Genomic DNA, 27,147 nt, shown 5'->3' with positions numbered 1-27,147 from the left:
TGACTGACCGAGAGCGCACAGAGAGCGCGCACTGACCGAGCCGGTGGCTGGTGTGGACTTGACGGGCAGTGACCAAGAGGAGGACCCCAGCTCCTGCAGCTGCAAGGCCGGGGGACAGAGACCCATGCTGCCGCCGCCTGACAGAGCGCTGTCCCTCCGCTGTGGTGCTGAACCGCAGGAGTCGACCCTTCAACCGGTGACGTAGAGCTGAGACTCATCCAAGAGATCCCGAGCTATTAAAATAAAATAAAAAATCTGCACAAACATTTTTTTTTACAAATATATATGGATTTGACGCAAAAACAAAGAAGAGACAGAAAACACGGAGCAGAAGTCATGGCTGGACTTCCCCCTGCCCTCAGCGTCACTCCGGCCGTCTGAGCTCAGCAGCAGCGCGAACCCAGCGGAGCCTCCGTAGATGCGGAGAGTGACAGAGGCTTTCGATCAGTGAGGTACGGTCGGCGTCTCTTACGCAGGGGGAAATTTGGGGGAAAGAGATTTTGGTAGCTTGCTCTCCTCAAAAGGCTCTACATGCAGCTGCGAAAATGGGCTGTATCAGCTCCAAAGCGCCAGTTGGTAAGAGTTGTTTTCAATCTGCTCTCATAAAAAAGCACGCCGGAGGAAGCCTGACATTTTTTTGTTTTGCTGCAGCCTTCCGCGGGTTGCAGAGGGTGAATTTGGGTGCTTGAAGTGCACAGCATGCTGTGCCCGAGATGCGAGACATATGATAGCGCTGCTGAGTCATATGCATATGAATAAGGAGCCTTTAATGCAAAAAGTCGTCATAGATAAGTGAAAAATGTCGGCGTATTAGAGGTTAAATGGTGTGTTTGTGTGCATTTTAGTGGGGTGGCGGGGAAGAGCTTGAGGGGCTGGTATCTGCAGCCTAAACATCGCGATGCTACGGGAGTTGCAAGAAGCTTTTTGGTGAGAACGCCAGTCAGAGGCAGAGAAGACAGAGGTGCTCTTGACACCATTGAGGGATGCGCTGTTACACGACTTTTTTAAATATTTAATACGAGAAGACTCATCCAGGCACGATGGTTCTGACTGCGCTGACCCAGTTTAGTTGCAAGGTAGGACACATTTTTACACGTATTTTTTACGCACTCGAACGAGCAAAATCTTCAGCTTTGAAAGTCGTCATTTCTAAGAATTTCGGGATAACCTCTTCTTGGTATTAAAGTGAAGTCCATATTAGATGTCTACATTTCAGGCGCCTCGAGGCACACGCACATGTAGCAATGGATCATTTGCTTGTTGCCAAGAAATAAGCTCCCTGTTGCCACCGCATCTATTTGTTCTCATGGTTGTTTACACCTTTGCCGTACGTGTCTCCCATCCCTTCCGCTGGCGGCTAAATGTCGCCATAGGGGCCCCGTCCTCTATGAGCTACCCCGACCTCTGACGCGTGCCTCCCTCCCCAGATATCCCCCCTCCTGTCATTTATGTGACTGGGTCTCCTCTGTAGCCTCCGTACATCAAACCTGCCCCACATCTATCCATCGATCCATCCATCCATCTCACCCAAACAGCCGCGCATCTCTTCTGTATCATGTCATATGCAACCTTTCAAGCTGTGATTTACCCGTCATATCCATGCTTACACCCCCCCCTCCCTCTAATTGGTTGTGTAATCTGTCGTCTCAGTCACTTGATGATTATGGCGCCTTGTCGCCGTCTCCTTGTCGCGGAGTGCGTAAGAACATGCCCTAGTGCCATAAACCCCACATGAAGCCACCGCATGTGCGCGTTTCAGCACATTTATCAAGAGTGTGATATACAGTATGGCATCGGCAGCCACCTGTTTGACTCTCATATCCAGCCCGTGTGACATCATACTGCTGATGCTGGTCTTGACCTAATTGTGTTGATTCGCTCATAAGTCTCTCAGAGAGCCCGGAAGACATGAGAGAGGGAGAGAGCCGAGGTCTCTCTATCTGCAGTTTCCACGACAACAGAAACTACAGAGAGAGAAGGAGTGTGTGTGTGTGTGTGTGTGTGTGTGTGTGTGTGTGTGTGTGTGTGTGTGTGCGTGTGTGTGTGTGTGTGAAAGAGAGAGAGAGAGAGAGAGAGAGAGAGAGAGAGAGAGAGAGAGAGAGACCTAAGTTAAAAAATAAAATAAATAAAAAATAAAAATGAAAACTGCATTTGCTTTGAGGGGGAGAGGACACACTTTTGGAGCCGCAGCGCTGATTTAGAGAGATCACAGTCAGGGGAAGGAGATTAATTAAGATAAAAAGGCGTCGAGCAAAATGAACAAATTAGCCACAGATGGAGAATGACCGCGGGGCCTCACAAGAGAGCCGATGCAACTTTTTGTCTGGTGCCACAAGTAAAAAGATTAACCTCTCAGTCTGATCAGGCCCACATTTGTGTCCTGTTTCCAGGTGCGCTGTGGTGGGGGGAAGAGTAGGATTGATTACCCATGGCCCCAATGGGATGGGGGGGGCTCGAAAAGCCTGATATGAAAAGTTTGTTGTTGTTTTTGTAGTTTATTATTATTTATTTTAAGCAATTGGTGCCACAATTAAATTAAAATGGTCTAAATCAAAGTTAAAATCAACATTATTGTCAATTCTGCCATATGTACAAGATGTAGACGAGATTGAAATGCTGTTTCTCCCAGACACCCGGTGTAAACATGCAAGTACACAAAAAAGAATAGAAACAAAGTCTGAACTTTTGAATAATAATAAAAAAATAAAAATTAAAAAAACAGAGGAAGCTCTCTGATTTTTTTTTTTTTTTTTTGAGGTGCATAGTGTGCCCATACAAGTGACTGACTGCGTATGCTGCTGGAGCATTAACTTAGACTGTCATATCTTTCCCCCAAAAAAGGGAAATCAGAGTTCCAAACAAAATCAAACAAAGAATGAAAATAGAAAAGAAAAACGAAAAGATGGCAAACTCTCTAAATAAATAAATAAATAAATACATAGAAAGGTCATATGAGGGACAAGGATCAAAAGAGAAAGGGCGGGGGGCCTACAGAGACTTCTTCTGCATTAGGCCCAGAATTTGGTGCTGTGCCCCCGCCTCTTCCATTCAGAATACCACCATTTTATTTCATTACATGTGCTCATTTCCATTACATTTGTACCTACAGCTCACAGCCACATGAAATAAAATGCATCCTTGGTCTGTTTCAGGGTCATTGCTGCAAAACTCTGGCTACAATGACATACCGGACTTGTGCATTGCAGACGTGAATGCAAAACATTTATGTGCGCACTGTCGTATCTAATAAGCTTCTTTGTGTCACAGCACAACCGACCCGGTCAGGAGGCTCTGGGTACCTGCACCAAATGTCAGCATTTTCTAACTCTTAGTTGCTGATATGTCACCTCAAAATCCCTCCGAGTGGTGAGGCGGCACCATGTACATATACTAGGCTCAAATGACTGTCACATTCTGGACATCAGTTTCATGCCATACAAAGCACGTGCACATCTCTCACTCCTCTTAACAATACTTTCATTGACCAAACGTGGCCTAGATCCAGCAATACAATACACCCCAGGCACCTGATCTCATCACACCCAATTAAACGGCACATATTGAATCCTGCTGGTGGGCAACTTGAGCTCAGCGCGCCAAACAGCAGCTCTTTGACCCGGGAGGGGTGAGTGATTGGTCTTGATATTGGACTCAATATTTGAGATGGGTGCTGGCGACTAATCGAGCGAGTCGCTTCTTTTCACAGACAGTAACTGGAAACGCCTCCCCTGCAGAGGAGGGCTGGAAAGAGGAGCCAGGCACTGACATTTAGAGGCCCAACTCTTAATCTTGTTTTGCAAATCTGATTTGAAGAGTGGCGAGCACGTGCTGGATTGCACGCGCGTGTGTGTGGGAGCTTCAGTATGTGGTGGATGGGAGCTGTCCAGGTGCTGAAATCTTCTGTTGCATGCACGCTGCGCTGGTGTGAGGCCCAGGGGCGCCCCCTTTTTGGTCCAAGATGGTCCACCAGTGTGTCAGGCCGTGACGAGGGCAGCTGTTAGAAAAGTTAACCCTTTGAAACCTGGATCAACATCGGTTTTCTTGTGCAGTGTTCAGATGCCTTTCAGTATTTAAAACTTTGAAACCCTGAGCACATTGCCCCCCCCCCCAGAAACATGGAGAAAGAGCAATCAGCAACTTGGTAAGAAATGTTCCACAAATTGCAAGAAATTAGTAGATTTAGAAAATTATTTTATAGGGAAAATGTCTAGGTAAAAAGCTGGGGACAACTTTATGTATTATTAAATTACAGATTTAAAATTATGTTACATTATAATTATAAGGCACTTTTTAATTTCCTTGTTTTTTTTCTCCTTTTTTAAAAAAATATTTATTTTTTTAAATTTTAGGGTCATTTATTTTTCTGTTGCCTCCTTCCCATGATTTTTAGTGAAATCACGAAAATTTGCTCAGGTCTCAAAGGGTTAAACTTATGTAGTCAACTGAATACTCAACTATCTGAAAGTGGTAATGTGACGTTTGCAGCCAGGTTGTTGCTTAGTGACATTTGCGCTTCTTCCATGTAGCGCTGCAGCTGCTTCTGGTCTCACAGCTTGGTTGTGTTGATGATGTAGCCAGGCCTGTTCATGTCAGAAATTGTGTATTAAACATCGGGGGAGGTAAAAAAAAAATGCATAATGCCATCACTGGACATGTCCCTTATTCTGTGCTTTTTTTATGTGTTATACCGCTTCTCTCCCTCTAACAAAGCAGAACCAACTTCATGAAATATCAAACAGGCTTGGGCTGCTGCCAGAGCCTTACCTGCATGACATGGCATGGCTTTAAAGTGCATGGAAGTAGGCCTCCACGCCAAAACCCCCATGTTATCTCACTACAAGTAGTCTCTGAGTACACAGCAATAAAGGCTTCTGTGAGGCTTGTACCATACATAATAAAAAAAAGCTGTTTTCAAAAACTACTTTATAATGATTTTAAAGACTTTCTGAAAGAGCATGTACAAGCATAAAGACGCCTTTGAAGGGATAATTAAGAATTTTTGAAGTGGGGATGTATGGGGTAATTATCCATAAAGAATATTTTACAAACAGGAGATGTCAGTTGGCAAGACCCCAGTTTGGAGAAAGCAAGCTAGAGTCCAACATTTAAACTTAACAATGTACTGCTATGTCAACAACAAAATGTATTTTAGCCACCTAAAAGCAGACCCACCTAAAAAATCAATATCAATTTAAATGTGTGCTATATTGAAAGTATTTTTTACTGCTTTAGTTTAATGTCAGACAGTAATTTCCAACAGTAAATGGAAGCAGTTACATCACTCTCTTCAGACACCATTGAGACTAACAATGATTTAATATCACTGATTATTGGAGTTTCATGTCTACCGCTGTCTCGATTAGTTAGTTTGTCTTATTGTGTGGTTTTTACATTCATGAGGTTTAGCTTAACTTCACCAAAGTCGTATGATAACACAAACTATCTGATCGAAGCAGTGGTAGACCAGCAGCTCCTGTGTTGAGTGAGCCAAAATATCTGTTTTTGTCAGTGCAGTCTGACTGACGAGCAAAACTAGGGAACTGAGGCTGTTTAACAGCGTTACCATTGAAACAGGCTGTCAGATTGAAAGGTAAAGCAGTGAAAACGTGCTCAATATAACGGATACGTAAACTGGTATTGATATTTTTCGGTGATACTTTTTTTAGGTGGCTAGAATATGTTTTGTTGCTGGCCCCCATCTACAGCAGTACTTTGCTTAGCCTTCTTGTTCGACTTTGATCTACTTCTCCAAACTGTGAACATGCCGACTAACATCATCATATATTGTACACCATACAACCATACTTCAAAAATTCGGAACTATTCTTTTAAGTTCTGCTGCACCCTGAAATGATTTTGCTGTTAAAATTAAAAAAAAAAAAAAAAATAGAAACAAAATGTTCAAACAACTTCCCCATTCAAATATCGTTGAGCTCAATATTCAAATTTTACAAATGATTTTTTATTTTATCTTTTTTAGTCTTTTTCTTTCACAGTTGCCTTCAGGAAACCTATTTTTTTGCAGCCAATGTATCATTTTCATTTAGAAATTGGACCCAGGCTTATTTTGGAGGACTACCTATTTTTATGTATTGCACAGGTGTTTTGAATGTTAATTTCTTTGGGTGGAAACTGCAGTGAGATACAGCAACATCACATTCCCCTATATGGTCATCGTCCCTCAGTGGCTGCCCTGGGGTCCCTGCGTGGAGGCATGGGTTGGCATGGTGACTGCAACTTTGACCAACACGTGAGGATTAGCCTTATCCTTAGAACTCATAGTCAATCATTCTTGCTCCAGTAATAAAAACAAATATTATGAACAATAACGTCTTATTTCCACATTAAAGTGGAAGCATTGCTTTCATAATATGGATTCAATGGATTTATTTTTGGAGCCAGAATATGGTGCGGGGCGACTATGAGTTTTACGACTGTTCATTTGCTGTAATCTTCACGTGGCTCTCTTCCTCCTGACAGTGGCCGTTGACGGTTCGTTGCGCGTGGACTGGAGCGCGGCGAGCTCCCTGTCTGACCTCGCGCTTTTGGGGAACACGCGGACCTGCTTGGCGCGCAGACTGATTCTGACAGCACCTTTGGGCGTACTGGACTTCAGCGAGGTGCCCTTAACTCTTTTTTTTTGAATCACAGTTTTTGCCGGTTTCATAATATAACCTAATAGCAAATGTAAATAATTTACATACTATTTTACAGAGACTTAGCTATAGGGCACTTATCATTGAAACACAGGCTCGAAGGTTTTTGTAAGTGCTTTATAGTGGATATTTACGATTCAAATTAAGCAAATGACGCATTAAATGTAGTGAAAGCGAAGCAGCCAACTAAATGGCAATATCTGCATTCATTAGATGCTGGGCAAAAGCTTTTGCCTGCTTATATTACTGAAACTGAGACGGATAATGGAGAATATAGATTTCTGACACAACCTCACCAATACTTAAAGATGCATTAAAGAAAATAGAAAAAAAAAACAGCAACAGGTGTAGTTTGAATAACAACATTATTGCTGTTTTTAAAATAAAGCAACAAAGTTGCTTTTAAACAACAGCCGTTTTAATGAGATTTAATGAATTTAAAGGTGCCATATTGTGCACATTTTCAGATTTATGCTTGTAATTTGGGTTTCAATTACATGTTCACATATATTAATGTTAAAAAAAATCACAATTTTTTTTCATACTGTCTGCCTGAATATACCTGTATTCACCCTCCATCTGAAACACTCCGTTTTAGTGCCTGTCTCTTTAAGCCCCCCTCACGAAAAAACCAAGTCAGCTCTGATTGGTCAGTGTTTCCAGGTCTTCCACATCTTCACCCTCGGCATCTTTGCACAATCACTGCAGTCAGAAAATTACTGTGACAACACTGTAACAGAAAGTTTCTGCCGTTATATAGTGTTGTGACATCACAACTTCACTGAAGTCCTGACGGCTTGTTTAAAGGCAAAGGTTTCTTAATACAGACTGTGTGTATTTCTCTGTGAATTGAGGGTTATGATACTTTCAGAGTTTTTAAAACACACACCTATATCTGCGACATTATTACAAAAGACAAAATGTGAATATGACTTCTTAAAATATGGGACCTTTAAAGCTCCCCAGGTGGAACTTTACCAGTGGTTCTAAACTGTGGGGCAGCATACAGCCACTACAAATGGGATGTGGATGACCAGGAAAAAAGAGTGTAACAAAGATAATAAATATGATTCACGTAGGTAAAATAAACCTGTAAGAGTTTGCTGGTATACCATTATGTTGACCTTTATTTCACTAAAATCCAACAAACATGGATCCTTTTTTTCATAAGTCACTCCCCCAATTATTACCAGGGTGGGAGGCAGGAGCTTTTTTCCGCTTCTGAAGTGAGGGCATGACAGACTGTTTGAAAACCACTAGTTGAAAGTGCATATCATCCAGATAGAAAATAGGCTTCTTAATAATCACCTATTGTTAAAGTACTGTTTTAAAAATAGGTGCAGCTGTTACCATTATTATTATGTAACAGTAATTTGATAGTGTTTCAATTTCAGTCTCAGTAAGCGGTCACATAACTGATAATTAAAGAGCCTTTTTAATTGTGCTCATGTTAAATGAGCCACGAGTATTGTTTTTTGTTTTGTTTTTTCCCCCTGCTAAGAAAACTCTGTATAACACCAATACGCCAACTTTAAATAACCAAGTTCTCCGAAGACGTTTGTATCTTTTGTTACACAAGTTATGAGGTGCTCTTTGTATATCACTTGATATGACTTGAGCCAAGCTACCATCAACCTAGTGTATTATAACCTAGTCAGGCATCAACCTGATACACCCAATCAAAGATGGCACTCTTTCAGTAATTGGCTTCATGAAGCAGAAAATGATTTTCTCACTCCTCTCTGGTCTAATAACCTTATTAATGTGTGTTTCAACCCTGAGTTTAGTTTTCATTTTTGTGAACCAGTTGGTTTCTAATTATTTGCGAGTCATTCCGAGTAATTAGCTATTAATTTTTAATAAAGGATTTTAAATGGAATCTCTTAATGGTGGAGTGTAATGCCTCTCGCCTTTTAGACAAAACACACAATCTCTCCTTATAGAGATTACCACTGAGCAGTTAGACTGATTGCACTGTTAAAATGTATGCAAGGCTGAATCAACTCAGCAGTGAGATGCTTAATTTGTAGCGGCTTATTTGAATGTTTACTTAACTTCAGAAGCCTGGAGAAAACAAGCTTCCTTTCCACTGGTTGCACATGAGTTTCTGATCTAGATAATTGCTATTTTTTTATATGGCAAAGGCAGATAGAGCAATTCTCTGTTTCTAGCAATGATTATTTATTAGGCACAAAACATGGAGTTTTGAGGGCACTTTGGTTAGAGTGGTGGATCTATAAAGAACCATCATTATGTCAGAACTCAAAAAAGGGGTTCTGCTGCAGCAAAAGTTTACAGCCTTCTGTATTTGCATCTAGAAATGCTGCACCTTTATGTCAATGATGCAGAGGTTAGAACAATGCCTGGAGATGGAGATGAAAATGGTAATGAGAATGATGAATCCATCTTGCCTCTTTTATCCATCAGTGTGCACCATATGGGTGTGAGTGCGATGTGTCGCAGTGAGCCAGCCAGCCGATGATTAGCAGGGCCTAAGTGGTCCATTATGAAATGCAGCCTCTCCCTATTCTCTATTATACTACCCAGGCCTGTTATTGAATACTGGGCACTGGGGGAGACAGGTTGGCTGGATTGCTCATCTTATCAAATCTCAAATGCTTTAGGGACCCCAAAAAGACATAAATGAGCTATATTTGGTTGGATTTGTTGTAGGAAATATATCAGATGTTTTAATTTTTATTCCTTGGTGCAACAAAATAAGATATCAGACCTGTTTGTTATAAATTTAAATACATTCAAATTTTTAAATCCATATTTGGCACCTTCTTGTTTCATGTTAAATGCTATCAAAGAGATCGGTTTCTCTGTGATGATGCAAATGGCTCGTTTCTGATGCCAGTGTTTGCTGTGGCATCACGCCTACAGTAATTGAAAGCGGTACAGCACATGCAAGATTTATTCATTCTGTGGCCGTCAGTTTGTGTTTTGAGTGTGTGACGTCATCTGTGAATCAGGCGCGCAGGCATACCGGGAGGAATTGTTCCATGGCGACCAGTTGCCATAGAAATGTTCCCATTGAGGAAAAGTTGACACATAGAGAGAGAGAGAGAGAGAGAGAGGTATGCATAGAAACGTGGAATGGAAGGAGGAGACGGTTATTTTCAACCAGGGAAGCAGATTTCACACCAGTCTGCTCCTATGGAAAGATAAATGCCTTCTCGTGTAATTTCATGATGACTATTTTGTGTGTGTGTGTGTGTGCATGCGCCAGAAGAACAAACCAAGCAATAGGCGAAATATGTCTGCAGCATGTGTCTCGCAGTTGACGTTTGATTAATGACAAAAGGAGTCAATCAGCCAATGTAATGGCGCAGAATGGATTTCCTCTGTATTTTATTTATATTTATCTTTAAAATTGGAGCAGTAAATACAAATGCATCTTTTCCACTCAGGAAAGCTGTGGCGTCGTGTGACAGCCACACAGTAACACAAAGGGTCTGCAGGAGTGCTCGGGCTCACTGATATAATAAAGCCTGATAAGCCATGTTGGCTTATTAAATTAGATTTTAATATTTTATTTGAACAAAATTCTAGAAACATCGAAGTGTGTGTGTTGAAGCTCCCAGGTGACGCATATAGGGAGACACCAGTCAGGTCAGTTTTATGTCACACACCCTCAGTCAGCCTGCACTCAGCCTGCCTGCTCTCAGCTCCTAACATATGTGCTGTGTCGAAGAATCTGTTTTTCTCTGCGTTGTCTGTGGACCGCATTAGTGACTCAACCGTTAACCAAAAGCGAACCTGAGCGGCATCATGACAGCCTCTCTGCTGTCTGTGTTCACCAGACCATGAAGATCTATGACTTCTTGACACTGCATGCGTTTGCTCTGCTATCCTTTTGAGGGCTTACTATCTTTACTATTAGTCTTTGCTGGTAAGTGGGCTGCATGTTGTCAGAGCGTTTGATTGAAGAGTTGCGGCACAACACTAATTGAAGCGCTCGGCCTGTTCTGAGTGCTGCTCATGTCCTTCTCTGTGTTCGCTCTGCTGTTCAGTAGGGCAGTGGGGAAGCAGAGGGGGGAGGGGAGGAGAGCCAGCAGCCAGCGGTGCTGTTAAGTGGAGCTGTGAGCAAGGTGATGCTCAAGCTTTTACTGTACGGTCAGACCCTGTTTTTGAACGCTCATATTTGATTGTGATGCTTAAAGGCCCGGTGTGTAGGATTTAGGGGGATATATTGGCATAAATAGAGGGTAATATAATGTTTTTTGTAGTGTTTAATCACCTGAAAGTAAGAATCGTTGTGATTTTGTCACCTTAGAATGGGACGTTTAGGGTGTTGTCCACGGAGTCCGCCATGTTTCTACAGTAGCCCAGAACAGACAAATAAAACACTGGCTCTAGATAGGGGCATTCGTGTTTCTGCATTGGTAACAGCCCCTCTGCGATGAGCAATGTTAGAAAAATACTTGCTTTATTCAGTGTTTTTATCGTTTTAAATCACATGGTCCATTTGTTTTTGAGAGAAAGGGACCTCTGCGGATAATTTCGCTCCTAGTTAGAACCTCCTGAATGTCTGAATCAGAAATAAAGTGAACACATATCAAGTTATCAGAGAAAAAAAAGGTGAGCACATATTTGCAGGTGCCAGGCAAGTGGGCCATCTCTGGCATGCTGAACAGCATTGGAGAAACACAGATTTTTATCCCAAAACTGCATTATTCAGTGTTCATAGCCATTTAAATCCCCTTATCGGTTTGTTTTGGAACAGAGTAGATCTCTGCAGATAAGTCGGGTCCCGGTAAAAAAAGTGATGAACACTGAAGAAATTCTATGTGGGAGAAGTTTCAGCTGGTTGCAATCTGTAATCCTCATCACTAAATGAGATAAAGGCCTCATAAATCTTACACAATTAACTTTTTTATGATTTTAATTGTGTAACTGTTTTGTTCTGGAGAAGAAGAGATCTCTGTGGTTAATATGGCTCCCTGTAAAAGTCTCCTGAACAATGAACACTGAAGAAATTATACACGGGAGCTCACACTCAGCAGAGTTTCAGCTGGTCGTAATCTGCAGTCCTTACTGCAAGATGCGACTAAATCCTACAAACTGTTCCTTTAAATTAGACCGTTTCGTGCCTCCAAACACCAGGAATTACAAGTTGTCTTTCCAAACATTATTCCTGTCAGGGTTGAAATGTCTTTGAAACAGCATTTATATCATCAAAAATAGAATTGAATCAAGTGTCGGGGCATTAGGCAGGGTGAGACAGGAGTTTTTGAGCTGTATATCCCTGAAGATGTATAAAACCCTCCCACTCCATACTGAAATGATTTCTCTGGGCAGCTATTTGAAGACAAATAAAACAAATTCAGCTGTGGGTGGACAACATTAACTGCCTGACATCTGAGTTTTAATTAAAGACCAACACAATATATCTTTCTAAACCTCCTCGAGGGTGCATGTCACATCTCCTCCAGATTATCCTCCTTCTGATCTGTGAGCTGCTCTGCGGCACAAGAGGATTATCACGCCTCGCGGCAGCCTCTGATGCCATCACGAGCTCGGGATTCCCCCTCGCTCTTGCAGGGCCCTTCTGACAGATCATTTTGTTCCTGTTTGTTTGTTATCCGGTTGGTGTTTTGTTGCTTTTAAGGGGAATTGACAGGACAAGGTCAGGGGGGACGCTTCTGGGATGATGTCTGGGGTTTTCTAATTCGCTGCATATCAGATGAGGTCTGCATTGAGCGGTGACTCATTAATGAAAGGAAGGAAAAGAGGACAATTTAAGTTCAAAATGACTAAACTATCCAAATGTTCACCTGCTGTTGCAGCTAAAGTTTCTCAGTGTTCTTTCTCTAAATGAGAGCAGGTGAAACTGGAGCGTCACAGAGGTCACCACGGGACTAAGCACAAACTGTACCTGTTGAGGTATACCTGTCTGCCTGAAACCGTCATCAGATTGTTCAGCCAGCCGAGTGCGTTGACCCATATTGAGTAACAACAGGGTCACGTCAGCCCAGCATGTGGCCTTTGCTGTTGACATGCCTGTTTCCCACGTGAGTACAGGTAGGGCTATAAAAAGAGTTCGCAGACAAAGGTACTTGTCAACATCTGATACTCTCTTTGTGGATTGACTTTACAGAGCAGACAGATTTGATGGAGGACAGTCTGGGAGGAGGGGGTCCAGCTTTTGTCTGCTGTCTAGTTCTGTTAATTCACTGCTAGCTGTCTGGACATAAGGTTTAACAGTTTCCTTTCAATCAGTTGCCCTAAAGTATATAATAACATGCATATTTTCAGATGCATCAGAAATCTTCAAACAGCAGCATTGGGCACCGTTGGAGAGGTCCACTTGGGTATTGGCTATGTGCAGGTAATGTGCAAATACACAGCAAACAGTCCAGAACCACCTGCTTGTCTGCAGACACACTGTAGACACAGCAAGGTACTCGAGTTGTCGCTTGAGAAGAGTTGGCTCAGTTACACTACTAGTTTGCTCATTAGCCAGCAGGCTAATTTGACAAACCGCTCTAGTTACATTGTGGCCACAACTAACCACCAGTATCATTGGCTTGTTGTTTTTTTTCACCTTGTGTTTGTACTATTCTTTGTTAAATAATATGCCAATCCCATGTGTTTCAGAAGACAACAACAATTACCTAAACATATGTCTTATAATTTGTAATAATCTGTAACTTTAAAGGAATAACTCAGCAATTTAGGATACCAAATTAGCTGTTTTTGGTGACAACAACACCCCAGAAAGTCACTGCACTTAGCTAAGAAGTAGTGATGGGCAGAGTGATTCTTTTCACCATATCAGTTTTTTGAGTTTATGTATCAAACCTTTCGAGTTTCGATTCTTTTTGCAAAATATGTTGTCAGTTTCTCTGTGACACTCTGCTGGCTCCTCAATGCATTAGCACTCATTATATGAGTTTATATTAATACAGATAAAAGGTTAATTTTAATGCAGTGAATAAGCATCTCGCTTGTATGGAGGTATGCTATGCATGCTTGAGACGATGTTACAGAAATGTCACTGATATGTTGTTCTTTAAGGGACAAGTAGCTGTCACCTCAGCAGCCTTCTGCTGCATAACCTGATCCGTTTCCTTTGGTCTTTATTGTAAATGTGCCAATTTAATGCTCTGAGGAGATAAAATACAGCACGTCTTTGTAGCATCCATGTTGTTTCCACATCACAACTTGTAACTCATGACCACACCAAAGTCGAAAGAACAACCATCCAAGGAGCAAATAAATGCACATTAGTCCTTGGCTGGTCCTATTTACTCGTTTTTTGTGCACTCACCGTAAAAGGCACAGCAAGTGGGCGAGTGTGAAAAAAGTCAAGGATTTTGAGCACTTGGACATTCAACATGCTGAGCCTGTATTGCACACTAAAAAGTGTCATTCAAAAAAATTGTTCATTCATTTTTGCCCATCGCCAGTAAAATAATAGTCTGACACGTATTCTCCAGTAAACCACAACTTGTCATTTCCCCCTTTTTTATGGATTAAACATGAGATACACATGTGATAATGGAGATGTTCCTATATAACACGCTTAGGTGACATGATTTCAACATAAACATATTAAATAATAATGCTCAGCTCAAGTCAGTATGTTTACATGTGCACATGCACATTTATGTGGTTGTTGGAAAATAGTGTGTGACTCATTAAAACATTTATTGGTGTGTAAAGAGAAAATTCTTCCCTTTCCAAGTCCTTGAAGTACACTGAAGTAGTTTAAGTACCGTGAACACAGGAGTCCTCTCTGCATGAAAAGACAACACTGGGTTATCCTGTGAGTCACGATGTATTCAGGCGCTGGCTCACATTCATGCTGAGCTGAGCTACTGCACCAGTGTTCCCCTGAGTCACACTTTTTTTTCCTTGTCATTTCAGGTGAATGTTGATGACACCATTGAAATGTTACCAAAATCAAGAAGAGCTCTCACCATTCAAGAGATTGCTGCATTAGCGCGATCTTCTCTGCATGGTGAGTGCGACATTCAAAGCAAACGTTCATGAATGCAGCTGTTATTCAAGCATAGGTATGTGTGGTTTGTAAAGTGTGCTGCCGCATGCTAAAAATGTGTAGTCATCACATACACTGTGCTGCAGCATTAGTCTTAACTATTTTTCTTTACAGGCATTTCCCAGGTAGTGAAGGACCATGTGACGAAGCCTACAGCCATGGCTCAGGGCAGAGTGGCCCACCTCATAGAGTGGAAAGGCTGGTGTAAGCCTATTGACACTCCAGCAGCACTGGAATCAGACTTCAACTCTTACTCTGACCTCACTGAGGGAGAGCAGGAAGCGCGCTTTGCTGCCGGTAAGACATCTGTTGTCTTGTTTACCACATAAATATTATATTTTGCTTTGCGACACTCAACTTTTAAGCTGAGAATGGGTTTTTGAATGTGCACAGATCAGCTGAAAGCAAACACACCGAATCAGTGACTCACACAGCTAGGGCAAAAGGGCAATGAAAATGTGAGAAACTGATGAAATATCACAGAGGGGAGCCCAATTAAATGAAAAACCATCCTAACCAAAGGGTAAACATTTGTAAAAGAGGAGCAGATGAGTATGTCACGATTGGAAAAAAAACAGTCAAAAACAATTAAAATGTTGCAATAGTAAAAAGAGAATTTGCAGAATTTAGCTTCAAACAATCACATTATCACAGTATATAATTTTCATTTGTACCCAACTTAAAAGCACTCTTAACATACACTTCGGATTTATTTTCTGGATAAGGAAAGTTCATGTTAATGCATAAATGCTCTCAGACTTCACTACAATCGTAATATTATTGAATCAGCCAGCTTGACCACATCCGGAGGTGTTTGGTTAACACTTTGATCTCAGCATGGTATAAATGCAATCTGTATGGTGTGACCCCATTTAACAGGGCCCCCCAGTGTATTTAGCTTCTTATTTTAATTTGAAAGGTTACAATTTTCATTCACCCTGAAGACAAATGACTCAGTAGTAGTCACAGGTATTTAACGGTTCCAGCTCTGATCGATTTCGATTGGCAGTGATGGAAATAGGACACCTTTGCCAGCACGATGCAGTGACAGGCTGCCACACAAATACCGTCTGTCTCCACCTAAGCAGCATTTCAACATCTCTCGAAAGTTAGTCTGCACCATGTTTGAGAGAGAGGCTTAACGAGTAAGAGATATTAAGAAGAAGTATTCACTGCCACATTTTCACTGGCCTCCGTGCTGCTTTCTTAGGTTTACTAACCTGTTTTCCGGCCTGTGCTTAAGGTTTGAATGTGACAAACCCGAAAAAGAAAAAAACGAAATCAGATAGATATGCACATCTATTGCAGAGCCATGTCGACTGGCAATGGGGAGCAAGTCTTAAAAAAATATGCCAAATAAATGCACTAATTTCTAACTCTCTGGTGGCCTATTGGTTAAGCCCATATATGACCATATCATATCACAGCAACGGCCCCGTTTGATTCTGGCTGGGGACTTCAGCTGCATGTTGTACCCTTCTCTGTCTGTCATGAAGGCAAAGAAATCTATGGGTATCTATCTATGGGTCATGCTCTAAAAACACTGGGTTATACACTAACCATCATTCAATTCAATGGCATCTTTCATACATGCATGGTAAACCTGACATTACCCAGAGGAGCTGTATGTGAGAACATAAATGTCCAAATCACTTGGATTGGGCATTAAACATTGTTTAACAGAGTTTACCCTGCAATGTCCTCATGTGTGATAGAGCAGGTAATTGTTTGGAGTGAGCGAGTGGGCGTGTTGATGATATTTCTATCATGCAAGAAAACAAACATCTAAGGTCATGAAAATAAGTAATTAACACAAAAGATTGTCAGATAAATTTAAAGAGAGGGATTTTGTTACCTCCTTCACATTCCACCCAGACTCCTTGCACCTAACCCGATTAAGAGTCTTTCCTGTAGGTGCGCATGCTTCTGACATGGTTAATCTCCTATTTTGTTTATTTTTTACGATCTCCATTAGTTGTGCCCTAGAGCACAGCTAATCTTGCTGTGTGATTCATGTGAGATGGGGAAACTCTTTTCAGTACGATGTCCAGTGAATCAGCTCTGGACATTGTACAGAATTCAAATGCGAAAACAGCTAAACACTACATCAACAGTTTATAACCCTGGTGACATTATAATGACATCATCACAGTAATCTGCCAAATCCAAACCAGTTGAGAGGTCACCTCACCCTTCCAAAAGAAGCAGAGTCCCTACAGCAGCATTGCTTTAGTTTTTTTTTTCGTTTTTTTTTTTTGTCATATAGACATCTGATCAAAAGGATAAGAAGATCAATTATTAATGCTAGGTGTCAATGCAAAGGCCTGTGGTAAGATTTCATTATTCAGATACAAATCTAATCCATACACACAGATGATTTGTTCCTCTCAGAGCGCCACAGCTCGTGTCTCCTCTTATCTTTTACCCACTCACCTCATCTTTTTCTTTTCTTTCATTCACTCCCGCCCCCTCTATTTATGACTCCTTTCACCCCGTTCACACTGTCCCCTCTTAAAATGTTTCTCTCTTGCCCTCTGTCTTTTTATTCCTTTTTTTCTCTTCTTTTTCACCCCATCTCTCCCGCCCACTCTCCCTCCATTCTCTCGCTTGCTCCCTGCAATGCAGACTCTCAAGGTTAATTTGCACAGTAAGGTTTTGCTCCTGGCTAGGGCCACCGTGACTGAGCGATTTTCCTCTGTGCTTCAAATGTTGTCCTTTCTTTTCGTCTTTCCTCTTTTTTTATCTCACTATTTACAGGACTTCTCTTGTCCTGCCCCCATCTTTGTGATCCTTTATCACAATAAAGGATCCATTGCAGTATTCTTTGATTAGGGCAGTCTTTTATGTGCAACCTGGCCATTGCATGTAATTAAGTAATTAAGCTTTGCTTCATTGTAAACGGCTCATAAAGAGTCTAATCTTTCTTTCTGATGCTCTGCACACCCTTTTCTTTTATTTAATTAGTGTCTTGTTGACTAGAAGTCAACGGTAGGGGAGACATCAGTAGACATTGTACTTCTCCTTGTCTTTTTAGCTTACATCATCGTGTTCACTCCATCAGGGAGCCAGTTGTGCTGACTCCTTTTATTTTTGCCAACTCTTTCCTTGTAGCCCTGTAATGGTGTTACTGTGGGTGACTGGACACACTGCATGAATGTCAGCGAGCACGTTAGTCCATAAAGTGAGCGTGTGTGAATGTGTGAAGTGAGTGTTTGGTGTGTTTAGGCTTGTGTATGCAAGCTAACAGCAGAACGCAACAGCGTGTGTTTGTGTAGGAGGCATCCTGAGAATTGAAAATACAGGTGAGGGTTGTCCTATTGAAAGACTAACTTCTGCCAACATACACACACACACACACACACACACACACACTTTCTTTGAAGGTAATCCTGCAGTGTCTCTCTGTGGTGCATGAAACTGGCTGCCAGCCTTGACTAACACAGAGGCTTATGTCACTGCGTGTGTGTTTGTGTGAATGAAAAGGACACAGGGTGAGAGTGAGAATATGTTGGAAGTATGTGTGGAGGTGTGTGTATGTGCGAATTGGAGTGGTGTTATTCCAGTGTCTGGTGCACTGTAATGTGCAGCAGAGGTTTATGTGAGCAAAAAAAGGCTTACACTGTGCCAGCAGCAACCAGCAGCAAGCAAGCATTTTCCAAATTTGGAAATTGGGTAGTGGGTGTTGGGAAAAAATGTATTTGCTACAGGCGACAGCTCAATGAACGTGATCTCACAAAAATACATGAAGTGATGCCAAATAATGTGATGGTGACATGTATTGCGTTGAAATGACATGGTGGCAGTTTGGTTGGGTTTAGGCATGAAAATTTAGTTTAGAAAAACATTGTGTTTGAATAAGTTTGTCACGTACAGGATGTACGTACGTCATAGTGACATAAGTTTGGGACTATTTGTGTAACTACTTAAAGGATGTAAACACATTGAGTTATATGAGGTCAACACTGGCATTTAGTTTGCGACACAAACTGTGGCCTCCTGGGTGAAAGTCCTGTATTTGTTTGACCCTTTCATTAGCTTGCTAATTTCACCTCCCTTGCTAGGTGGATGTTCTCAAATACCTATGGGATCATTACCATAGACTGTATAAATAATGAATGCAGCTACCATGACAAGATGTCACTAATTGGTTTGTGAACTCGTTGAAGCCTAGAGTTCGGCATCTTGGAGATAGAGGTGACCAAATTTGGATAAGAAGATAGATCTGACTTACAGACTGTGTTGACGCCTCACAGTCTGTCACTCAAACGGCCCGACTTTTAATAACGAGTCATGTAAAGGGTTACCTCACGTACAGTTGTCATGAACAGGGAAATTAGCTTTAGAGACCAAAACTGTTCTTTGAACCAGGCTGTAAAATCTTTTACTTCTGCTGTAAAATTGGGCATTTACTATGGAGGTGAGTGGGAATTTACTCACTCTCAAGCCTCAAGCGGCTATTAGAGAAACAAAAGTTTTTGGCACTTATGTGTTGGCTTCATTTCTCAGCCTTGGAAGTTGCCGCTTGGTTGTAACATCACCCGCTTCCCATTGCATGGTATGATTCAACCAGGGAGATCTTGTGTCCACCACAAATAATTATGCTAATTGATTTTTTTTCCGTGGCACATAATTTTAACACAATACGTGCCATCACCACGTAATGCAGTGTTAACAAGTCAAGGTAAATTTATGTGTATCTGTGAGACCAGGTTGGCTCAATCTAAGAATGCAAGAGGCTGATTATCTATGTTATATTCCCCCACAGGAGTTACAGTTGCCTTCCTACCTACTGAATATTTATGGTGTAAAACTTCAAACCACTGTACCTCCTGCAGCCTGCTACAGCTTATCCTAACTGTATCACTGCATGTACAAACACCTGCAGATACAGACATGAAGTTTAACATGTAGTAGAAATGTAGAAGTGTGTGTGTGTGTGTGTGTGTGTGTGTGTGTGTGTGTGTGCGCAACAGAGAAGAACAGAAAATCAGTTTCTTTTTCAGATCTACATAGTGAGCACACTTTAGCACACTTTTGTAAAGATGGGTCACATACAAAGCGGGGTTGTATGACTATATTTTCACATGAAATATTTTACCAAGTAACTATTCCATTAAAACATTATCATGACAATCTGTACCAGTGATGGAGAGTTAGACGCCTTGCCATCCAAATGTTAGTTGTTTCAGGTAATAAAGGTCTGTATTTAAACATTTAAATGTTTTTTTGTTGTTTTCTTACCATGTATTTTGCTTTGATGTCATTTAGGTTTTTTATTCCTTAAACGTCTGCATAAAACTAGGTCACCTCCTACGTGTTGCTGGCTATGCTCCTATTGTCATACAATAGACAGTGTGTGTGTGCTTCTGTAGGTGTACAGTATCCTTCTATCCCTATTGTAGGTATTTATGTGTGGTATGTGGGTCAGTGACATAAAAACACACATATGTAGGTGAAAATGGTCTTTCTTTCTAAAGCTTAAGGAATCTGAAAAGGCTTTCAGAAGAGAACCAGAGCAGCCTTCTCACATGGATGCAGTTGCTGCAGGATGTGTGAGTGTTTGTGAGCAGAGTTCAGGGCCCATAGTGGAAGATGAATGAGAGCATCGATCTCTCTCTGTGGGAGACGCAACGCATGAATACTGAGCATTGAACAGAAAGAGAGTTAGAGAGACATAAAGAGAGAGAGAGGGAGGGAGGAGAGAGAGAGAGAGAGAGAGAGATTCAGAGAGATAGAAAATCCAAATGAGAACTGAAGGACGAGATTGGCCAGTGAAACAAAAGGGAATGGCAGGAATGAGGACAGCCAGGTGAGTCGATAGAGCGTTCCACTGACAGAGTAAATTGGAAGAAAGACATGACGCGAAGGAGAGAGTGGATGGACGGACAAGGAAGAATACAGAACAGATGGAGCGAGTGGAAGTGGATGAGGCTTAGCACAGAGATAAAAGAGAAAGGGAGTCTTTCTCCCTGATTGGCCGGCTCCTGATGATGATTGGAGGTGATTGGTCACTTGGACTTTGTGGCTTAGTGGTTCTGGCAGATGCTGAGTCACCTCAGCCAGGCACACACACACACACACACACACATCGAGGTCTTCTTTGTGGCCTTATTTGTGTGGGTTTTCCATCTATGCAAATTTTGTTAGCTGCAAAATGTGGCTATTAATCATTCTGGTAGTCGATAGATTATATATATATATATTGAAATGGGAAAACCCTGTCTGTAGCAATTTATATGAATATATTATTGACTACAAGGTGAAAGTATTTCAAGCCACAAAAAGCAGTTGAAGTGGGCCTACATACTCAAACAGCTCTTATTATTATATATATATATATATATATATATATAACTTTAAAGTATCCATTAACCCTTTAAAACTTGAAAAAATGACTTGATTTCTTTTAAAAAGGTGGGAAGAAAACAATGAGCAACGGAAAATTAAATGACCCCAAAATAGCAAGAAATTAGTAAAAAGTACAAGAAAATGACCTGCGAATGAGCAAAAGAAATATAAATTTAAAAAAAACAATTCTAAAAGCATAAAAGAAAAAGATGATCTGGAAAAATGCTTTGAAAGTAATATATGATTTTGATCATTTAAACATCCTACCTTTTTTCCTAACTTATTTTTTCCCTTGACATTTTCTTTCTAAAAATAATTGTCAAAATCTACTAATTTCTTGCAATTTGTAAAACATTGTATTACCAAGTGGCTCATTGCCTTTGTTTTTGATAGAAATGAAACAAATTTGCTCAGGGTTCAAAGGTGTAAATACATGTGAAAGGCATCTGGGAGCAGCACAAGAAAAGTGATGTGACTTTAGGTTTCAAAGGGTTAAAATGTGTGGTACATTTTGAGGGTGTACTTAGTAGGTGAATATTATTTGTTTCCACTATGAATATAATTGGGATTCATAGAGCAGAAAATTTGCCAAAAACTGAAACAGCCAACAGTGGGAAAATCGGAAACACTGGCTGGACCCTTTGTTTTTCTCAACTGCTGAGAGAACAAACTTATGTTTGAGAGTCACAGACTTAAATTCTTATTTTCCCCAGTTTCTCTACCAACACACATCAATGTGTGTTCGTCCATTTTTCATTCACTAATTATTTCCATTTCTGCAGCAACTTTGATGAGAAGCTGAAAAGGGTTTATTGTGAAGGAAAGCAGAATGAGTTGGTGAGGTGATGAGGGGCAGGCATGTTGTGAGCAGGGGGCAGGCTAGATGGATGGATGTGGATCTGGAGCACAGGAGATGATCAGTTCAGAGGAGCCACAAGAAAGCAGATACTCAGGCAAAACTACTAAAGGCTTTAACGTCTGCACCACACAAGTATACTGAAGTGATCTGAAGAGCCAGGTTTTAAAAACTGCAGGCTGATGAGTTGATGAGGCACATGTGAGCTGATGCAATCAGCAGAGAAGAGTGGACCAGGTGAGACGAGTTGGGTTGCCACGCCCAGAGACACATGTCCAAACAGACAAGAGAGACAAATACTGGAAAACAAGGGAGGGGATGAACCTGTAGCTTAGGTCAAGGCCATGACAGTTCAACAATTCAACACTTCATGCCAAAAAAAAAGCAAAATGGAAAAAAAAGCTAATGAGAGTAGAATAATATTTATTAAAAAAAAAAACAGAAAAGGAAAGACAAAGAATTCATTGGTGACTGAAACTAACATATGTGGTCATCCAGGTTCCATTGAAAAAAATGACTGGGATTTTTCCACTGCAAATTTGATCATTGCATATAAAGGTCTCACATGTCTTTTTTTTGCAATATCCAAATGAACACCATTTCTAGGATTTTTTAAGCCTAAGTGCAGTCACCAGAAGTAAAAAAGCTAATGCTAGGCTATAAATGAACTACCCCACAACCACTTGGCATAATCCTGTATTTGTTAATTGTTTTTTGTTTTGTTTTTTAAAAAAAAGGGTAATGTTTTGTTTGTTTGTTTGTGTTTTATCACAAAAAAAAATCTATATTAGAGAAATTTAAAAAAACATAGTTTCTAGGGTCAACTTTTGGGTACATTATCTTACACCATAATGATAACATATTTTAAAAAAGAGGCCTATTGTTTAAAATGTAATAAAACTGTATACTTATGGAACATATTCAAAAACCTTTTTGAACTTTGCAACCAAAATGAGGCTGCAAAAGCATGTTCGGCATGATGACGTTCTGTTGTCTCATTTAACCACTTGTTAGCCACCGCCTTTTTTAATGCACGTAAAAGTTTTAAAATTCAAAAGTTGGGTATTTACTGACATATTTTAAAATGTGAAAGTCTCTTAAGCTTATGTTAATCACAGACCATATGCCAGGCATCTAACTGAAAACTCATTTAAAAAACTCTTAAAATCTGAGACGAGGGAAACAGGAGTGCTAAAATGCTAACTCATTTCCAGGTTATAGAACTCATTCTTTCAAAACTCTGTCGTGAGGGTGGTGAGTATGATTTTAATTTGTTGCGCTGATGAAACAATTGCTGAGGAAATGCATATCATGCTAAACTGACCATGTGAACCATCATGCTGCAGGTGAATTCAACCTGATCAATAAAGTTATCATGATCATCAGTACTGATTCCTTTACTTACATATTTCTGCCGGCATTTCCAGTGACATACAGATTTTGTCTGTGCTTTTTTAGAATCTCCTTTGTGCTTCTTCCAACTTACTCTGCACCGGCAGCAATGCATCCTTCACAACACCATAAAACACTTCTTCATCTTAAGTGCAGCAGCCAAATGACCACTAAAGACCACTGACTGTAATGGGAAAGCTGTCTGTCCGCTCAAATGCTACAGAGTGCACTTTGTTCACCGCACAGACCTGTCAATCATAAACGACTACATGACATGGAGACAATGGACTGCTGCCTCCTTGTTACCATGCCAACCATGTATTTGCGTTAGTACACATGCAGCTTACGTATGTGTATATGTGTGTGTTCACAGGTGTGGCAGAACAGTTTGCCATCGCCGAGGCTAAGCTGAGGGCCTGGTCCTCTGTGGACGGCGACGAGTCCAACGATGACTCATATGACGAGGACTTTCTGCCTGCCAACGAGCCCACCACACAGAGCACAGGTACACAAACACACACACACAAACGCAGTGCACGTATACACCACAATAACAGTGATAAGCTCATATTTATTCCCTTTCCTCTTTTCTAATACTCCATCGCTCATCCATCACTCCTCTCTCTCTCTCTCCCTCTCTCTCTGTATCTTTCATTGTCCCAGTGCCCTAGTTTTCATCCTCTCCCAACATTTTTTTTGTTCCTCGGCGCAATTTGATATCCCTCCTGCAACTTTAATATCATTTCCTTTGCTGCAGAGACAGTGTCTGTGTGAGGAAGGCGTGTGAGCGGGTTATAAATACACAGAGTGTATTTGACCATGGCTGTGTGTATGAGTGTGGGTGTGTGTATACCAGAGCTTTCATCTTGATTACACTGAACCACCAATAACCTGTACTGCAGGCAGCTAATAACATTCAGCTCAGGGTTGCTTCCCTATCTTCATATATCCATCTATAGCTTCTTCCCTCCTGGCAAAGGCCATTCACTGAATGGGGTTTCACACCTAGCAGCCTGTATAAGATTTTAATCAGCTCTACATGAAACCATTGCTGCAATACTTTTCTTATTGTGGGCGCATTATTTACAAAGTTTTCATTTTCTGTAAAATCAAAGATGATATTTCAGTTTGCTTTCATGTCACATTTTGATTTTGCAGTTTGTTTTTTAACACTGTCATCATCAAATTGTTTAACTTTTTAGACATATGTTGATATTTTTATGCATTTTGCTTAAAAAAAACTCAAGATTTTTGGAGTTATGCACATTGCTTTTTTTAAACATATCTTCTTAAAGCTAACCTGTTGATCTAAGAGTATAATCAGTGCATATCTTTGAGACCTACAAAATGTGTTGAATGATATTATGTCATCATACATTACCTTTAAAGCACTTTTTAAAACAAATGTTAAAACCGGCTACACATCTTTATATTTGTTAGTTAGCAGGGTTTTTTTCATCGGGATGCACTCCTACATTTTTTGTCACTGTTGCCAAATATCAATCTGTAGAGAAACATGGAATCAGAGCAAACCTGTCAGTAAAGCAGTAAAGAGACACAAACAAAATGGTGACTTAGCTCATCAAAACATTGCTCTGTACCTCCGCTAGCAGGAGCCAAATACATTACTGTTCAAGCCATTTCAGCTAAAACAGTGCCCTGTACATAATTTGTGAAAATTAGTTGCCAAGGAAAAAAAAACATCCTCCTGTAGAGCCTACATCCTATTTTGCATCCAAATGTTCTACAATCATTCATATAACATAACAAATGTAGAGGATGACTCATTTTCATTCTGCCACCTGAAAAGAGGAAAATATATCTGATGTTACTATTTTTAAGTTACATAACTGGTTAAGGTAAACAGCATTACTGATCTTTAAACCTATTTTTGTAACACTATGCTGGAGTAGTCTACTATTGAATCCAGCCCAATTAAATCTGGACTGCTCAAATTGCAAACAAGGATGCTCAACACTGCCAGCTAAATGTTATTTTAAATACTCTGCCTTGATTATCAAGCTAAGAAAAAAGAAACATTTACTGGATTATGTCGAATCTTTGGAATACCAAAGATTGGGTTTTTTTTTACAAAACACCCCCACACTCCACCTAGCTGTTAGTGGCCAAAACCTCCGCACGGTACTTTTAAATGAGCAAAAATGTGAATAATGACTACAAAGGGTAAACATTTTTTTTAATGCTAGCTAGAAATAAGGATTTATTACTGTATTTCTTGGTAATATCTAAACTTGCAACCACTCAATGACCCTGTAGGAGGCAAGTTTGTGTTTCCTGGGATAGCAAAGGAATGACCGTGGTGATTCTGGAACTTGATGACTTTTGTTGGTTGCATTGGTTCAGTTTATGCAAAGGTTTAAATATTTGAGAAAGGCATCTGAACGCAAGAAAAGTGTTGTCATTCCAGGTTTTTGAGGGTTTATGGTTGATGTTTGAATGTCAGTGAGCCAATCAGAAGCAGAGTGAAGCAGAGCAAGGCGGGTCATTACCTCTCTTATCACTGTTGTTCTTCCTTCAGGACTTCACGCTCACAGTCTGTATCATTCCCTCTAGATGTGTCATCATATCCTCCCTACTTGAAGGACCTGATCCACAGCCAGCTTTGCCAACACCTGGGCCTGCGAGGGCCCTGCGGCGAGGGTGGAGGAGGAGGTGGAGGAGGAGGCGGAGAGGGAGGTGGCAGCGGCGAGCCGTCCCCGACAGCAGGCAGCCCAGGCTCGTCCAGCCTCTGCAGCCTGGACGAGCACCATCCGCTGCTGCGTGACCTGGGCGGCCACCGCGGCACCCACTCCCACAGCAATGCCGCCGAGCTCGCCGCCAAGATCCTGTCGGCGCTGCAGGGCGGAGAGGAGCTGCTGCTTGCCCGACTTCAGAGGGCAGGGCAGAGCGGGCGCAGCGGGGGGGACTGCGGCTTCCACAGCCTAGGCGGGGGAGGGCGGGGCATCAGGCCCTGCGGGGGTCAGGACTCTCCTTGCTACTCCATGTCTTACTCTGAGACGTACCTGTCACCTGGCGAGGACGACGACACCCCCTGCAAGGACTACGAGAGCACTCTGTGCCAGGTGGAGGCGGAGGGCAACGGAGTGGAGTACCCGCCCAACTACGACCCACGCAGGAGGGTGTCAGACGTGGCGTCCTCTGGGGTTGTGTCTCTGGATGAGGAGGACGAAGAGGAGGAGGAGGGGGTGGGAGAGTCAAACAACCAATGACTCCTCTCGTCTCACCTCAGTGTTCGATCCCTCCAAGATCTTTGGAGGGGTTTCTTTTTTGCAACAACTTCCCCTCTCCTCCATGGCGTCTGAAAAGTTTGAACCGCCACGCATGCTGTTTATTTTTCCTCCTCTGACTGAAACATAAATCATCCGTCTTTTCCTTACTTGCAGCATTTCAACTCCCCCTCTCCACCTCGTGACTGCTTTGTCTCCATTCGATGTATCAACTCTATTTTCTTTAAAGGCGTCCAAACAATCTTTTTTTATCAGTGTGAAAACAGGAGCACTGAACTTGCGACAGCAGTCCAGTGACGCACTCGTGAGTATGACATACGGCTCCGTCCTTACCTGCGGCGCAACGATGGACGCCACCGACAGGCAGACAGAATGACTGAGTCCAAAACTCTGACTTATCTTTGCATGTGTTTTGCAAGTGCTGAAAACGATGGGCTGACCCAGTCTTGAGCACGGTTTGTAATCTCAGCTGTTCTGTATAACCCCCCCCCCCCACCCCCCCCCACCTCCCTAACATCTCCTACGGGAGGGAGTGTTGACACTGCGTCCCGGGACCTGCCCTTACCTCCCTCCCTTCCCCTCCTCCTTTGCAAGAGACAAAATAGCATCCTTTCGGGCATGGCTTGCTGAGTATGCCAA

The 27,147-nt window shown here is 41.5% G+C and overlaps 1 protein-coding gene across 3 annotated transcripts; it reads left to right on the top strand.

Moving 5' to 3' along the window:
* zgc:165508 (uncharacterized protein LOC100101652 homolog) lies at window positions 1–26,875 on the top strand. 3 transcript variants are annotated; one of them, XM_042487067.1, is made up of 6 exons: window positions 560–576; window positions 6,481–6,620; window positions 14,532–14,625; window positions 14,779–14,961; window positions 23,634–23,765; window positions 25,835–26,875. In XM_042487067.1, the coding sequence occupies exons 3-6, from the start codon at window positions 14,556–14,558 to the stop codon at window positions 26,488–26,490; spliced, it is 1,041 nt and encodes a 346-aa protein (XP_042343001.1). In that variant the 5' UTR covers window positions 560–576; window positions 6,481–6,620; window positions 14,532–14,555; the 3' UTR covers window positions 26,491–26,875. The 3 variants fall into 3 exon arrangements, with proteins under 3 accessions (XP_042343000.1, XP_042342999.1, XP_042343001.1); XM_042487066.1 differs by lacking the exons at window positions 560–576; window positions 6,481–6,620 and adding an exon at window positions 1–452; XM_042487065.1 differs by lacking the exon at window positions 6,481–6,620 and having other exon boundaries at window positions 523–576.
* The last annotated feature ends 272 nt before the right edge of the window (window positions 26,876–27,147 follow it).

Source organism: Plectropomus leopardus, chromosome 5 (assembly GCF_008729295.1).
Source record: "Plectropomus leopardus isolate mb chromosome 5, YSFRI_Pleo_2.0, whole genome shotgun sequence".
Lineage (NCBI taxonomy): Eukaryota > Metazoa > Chordata > Actinopteri > Perciformes > Serranidae > Plectropomus > Plectropomus leopardus.
This window is presented reverse-complemented; position numbering and strand designations above follow the sequence as displayed.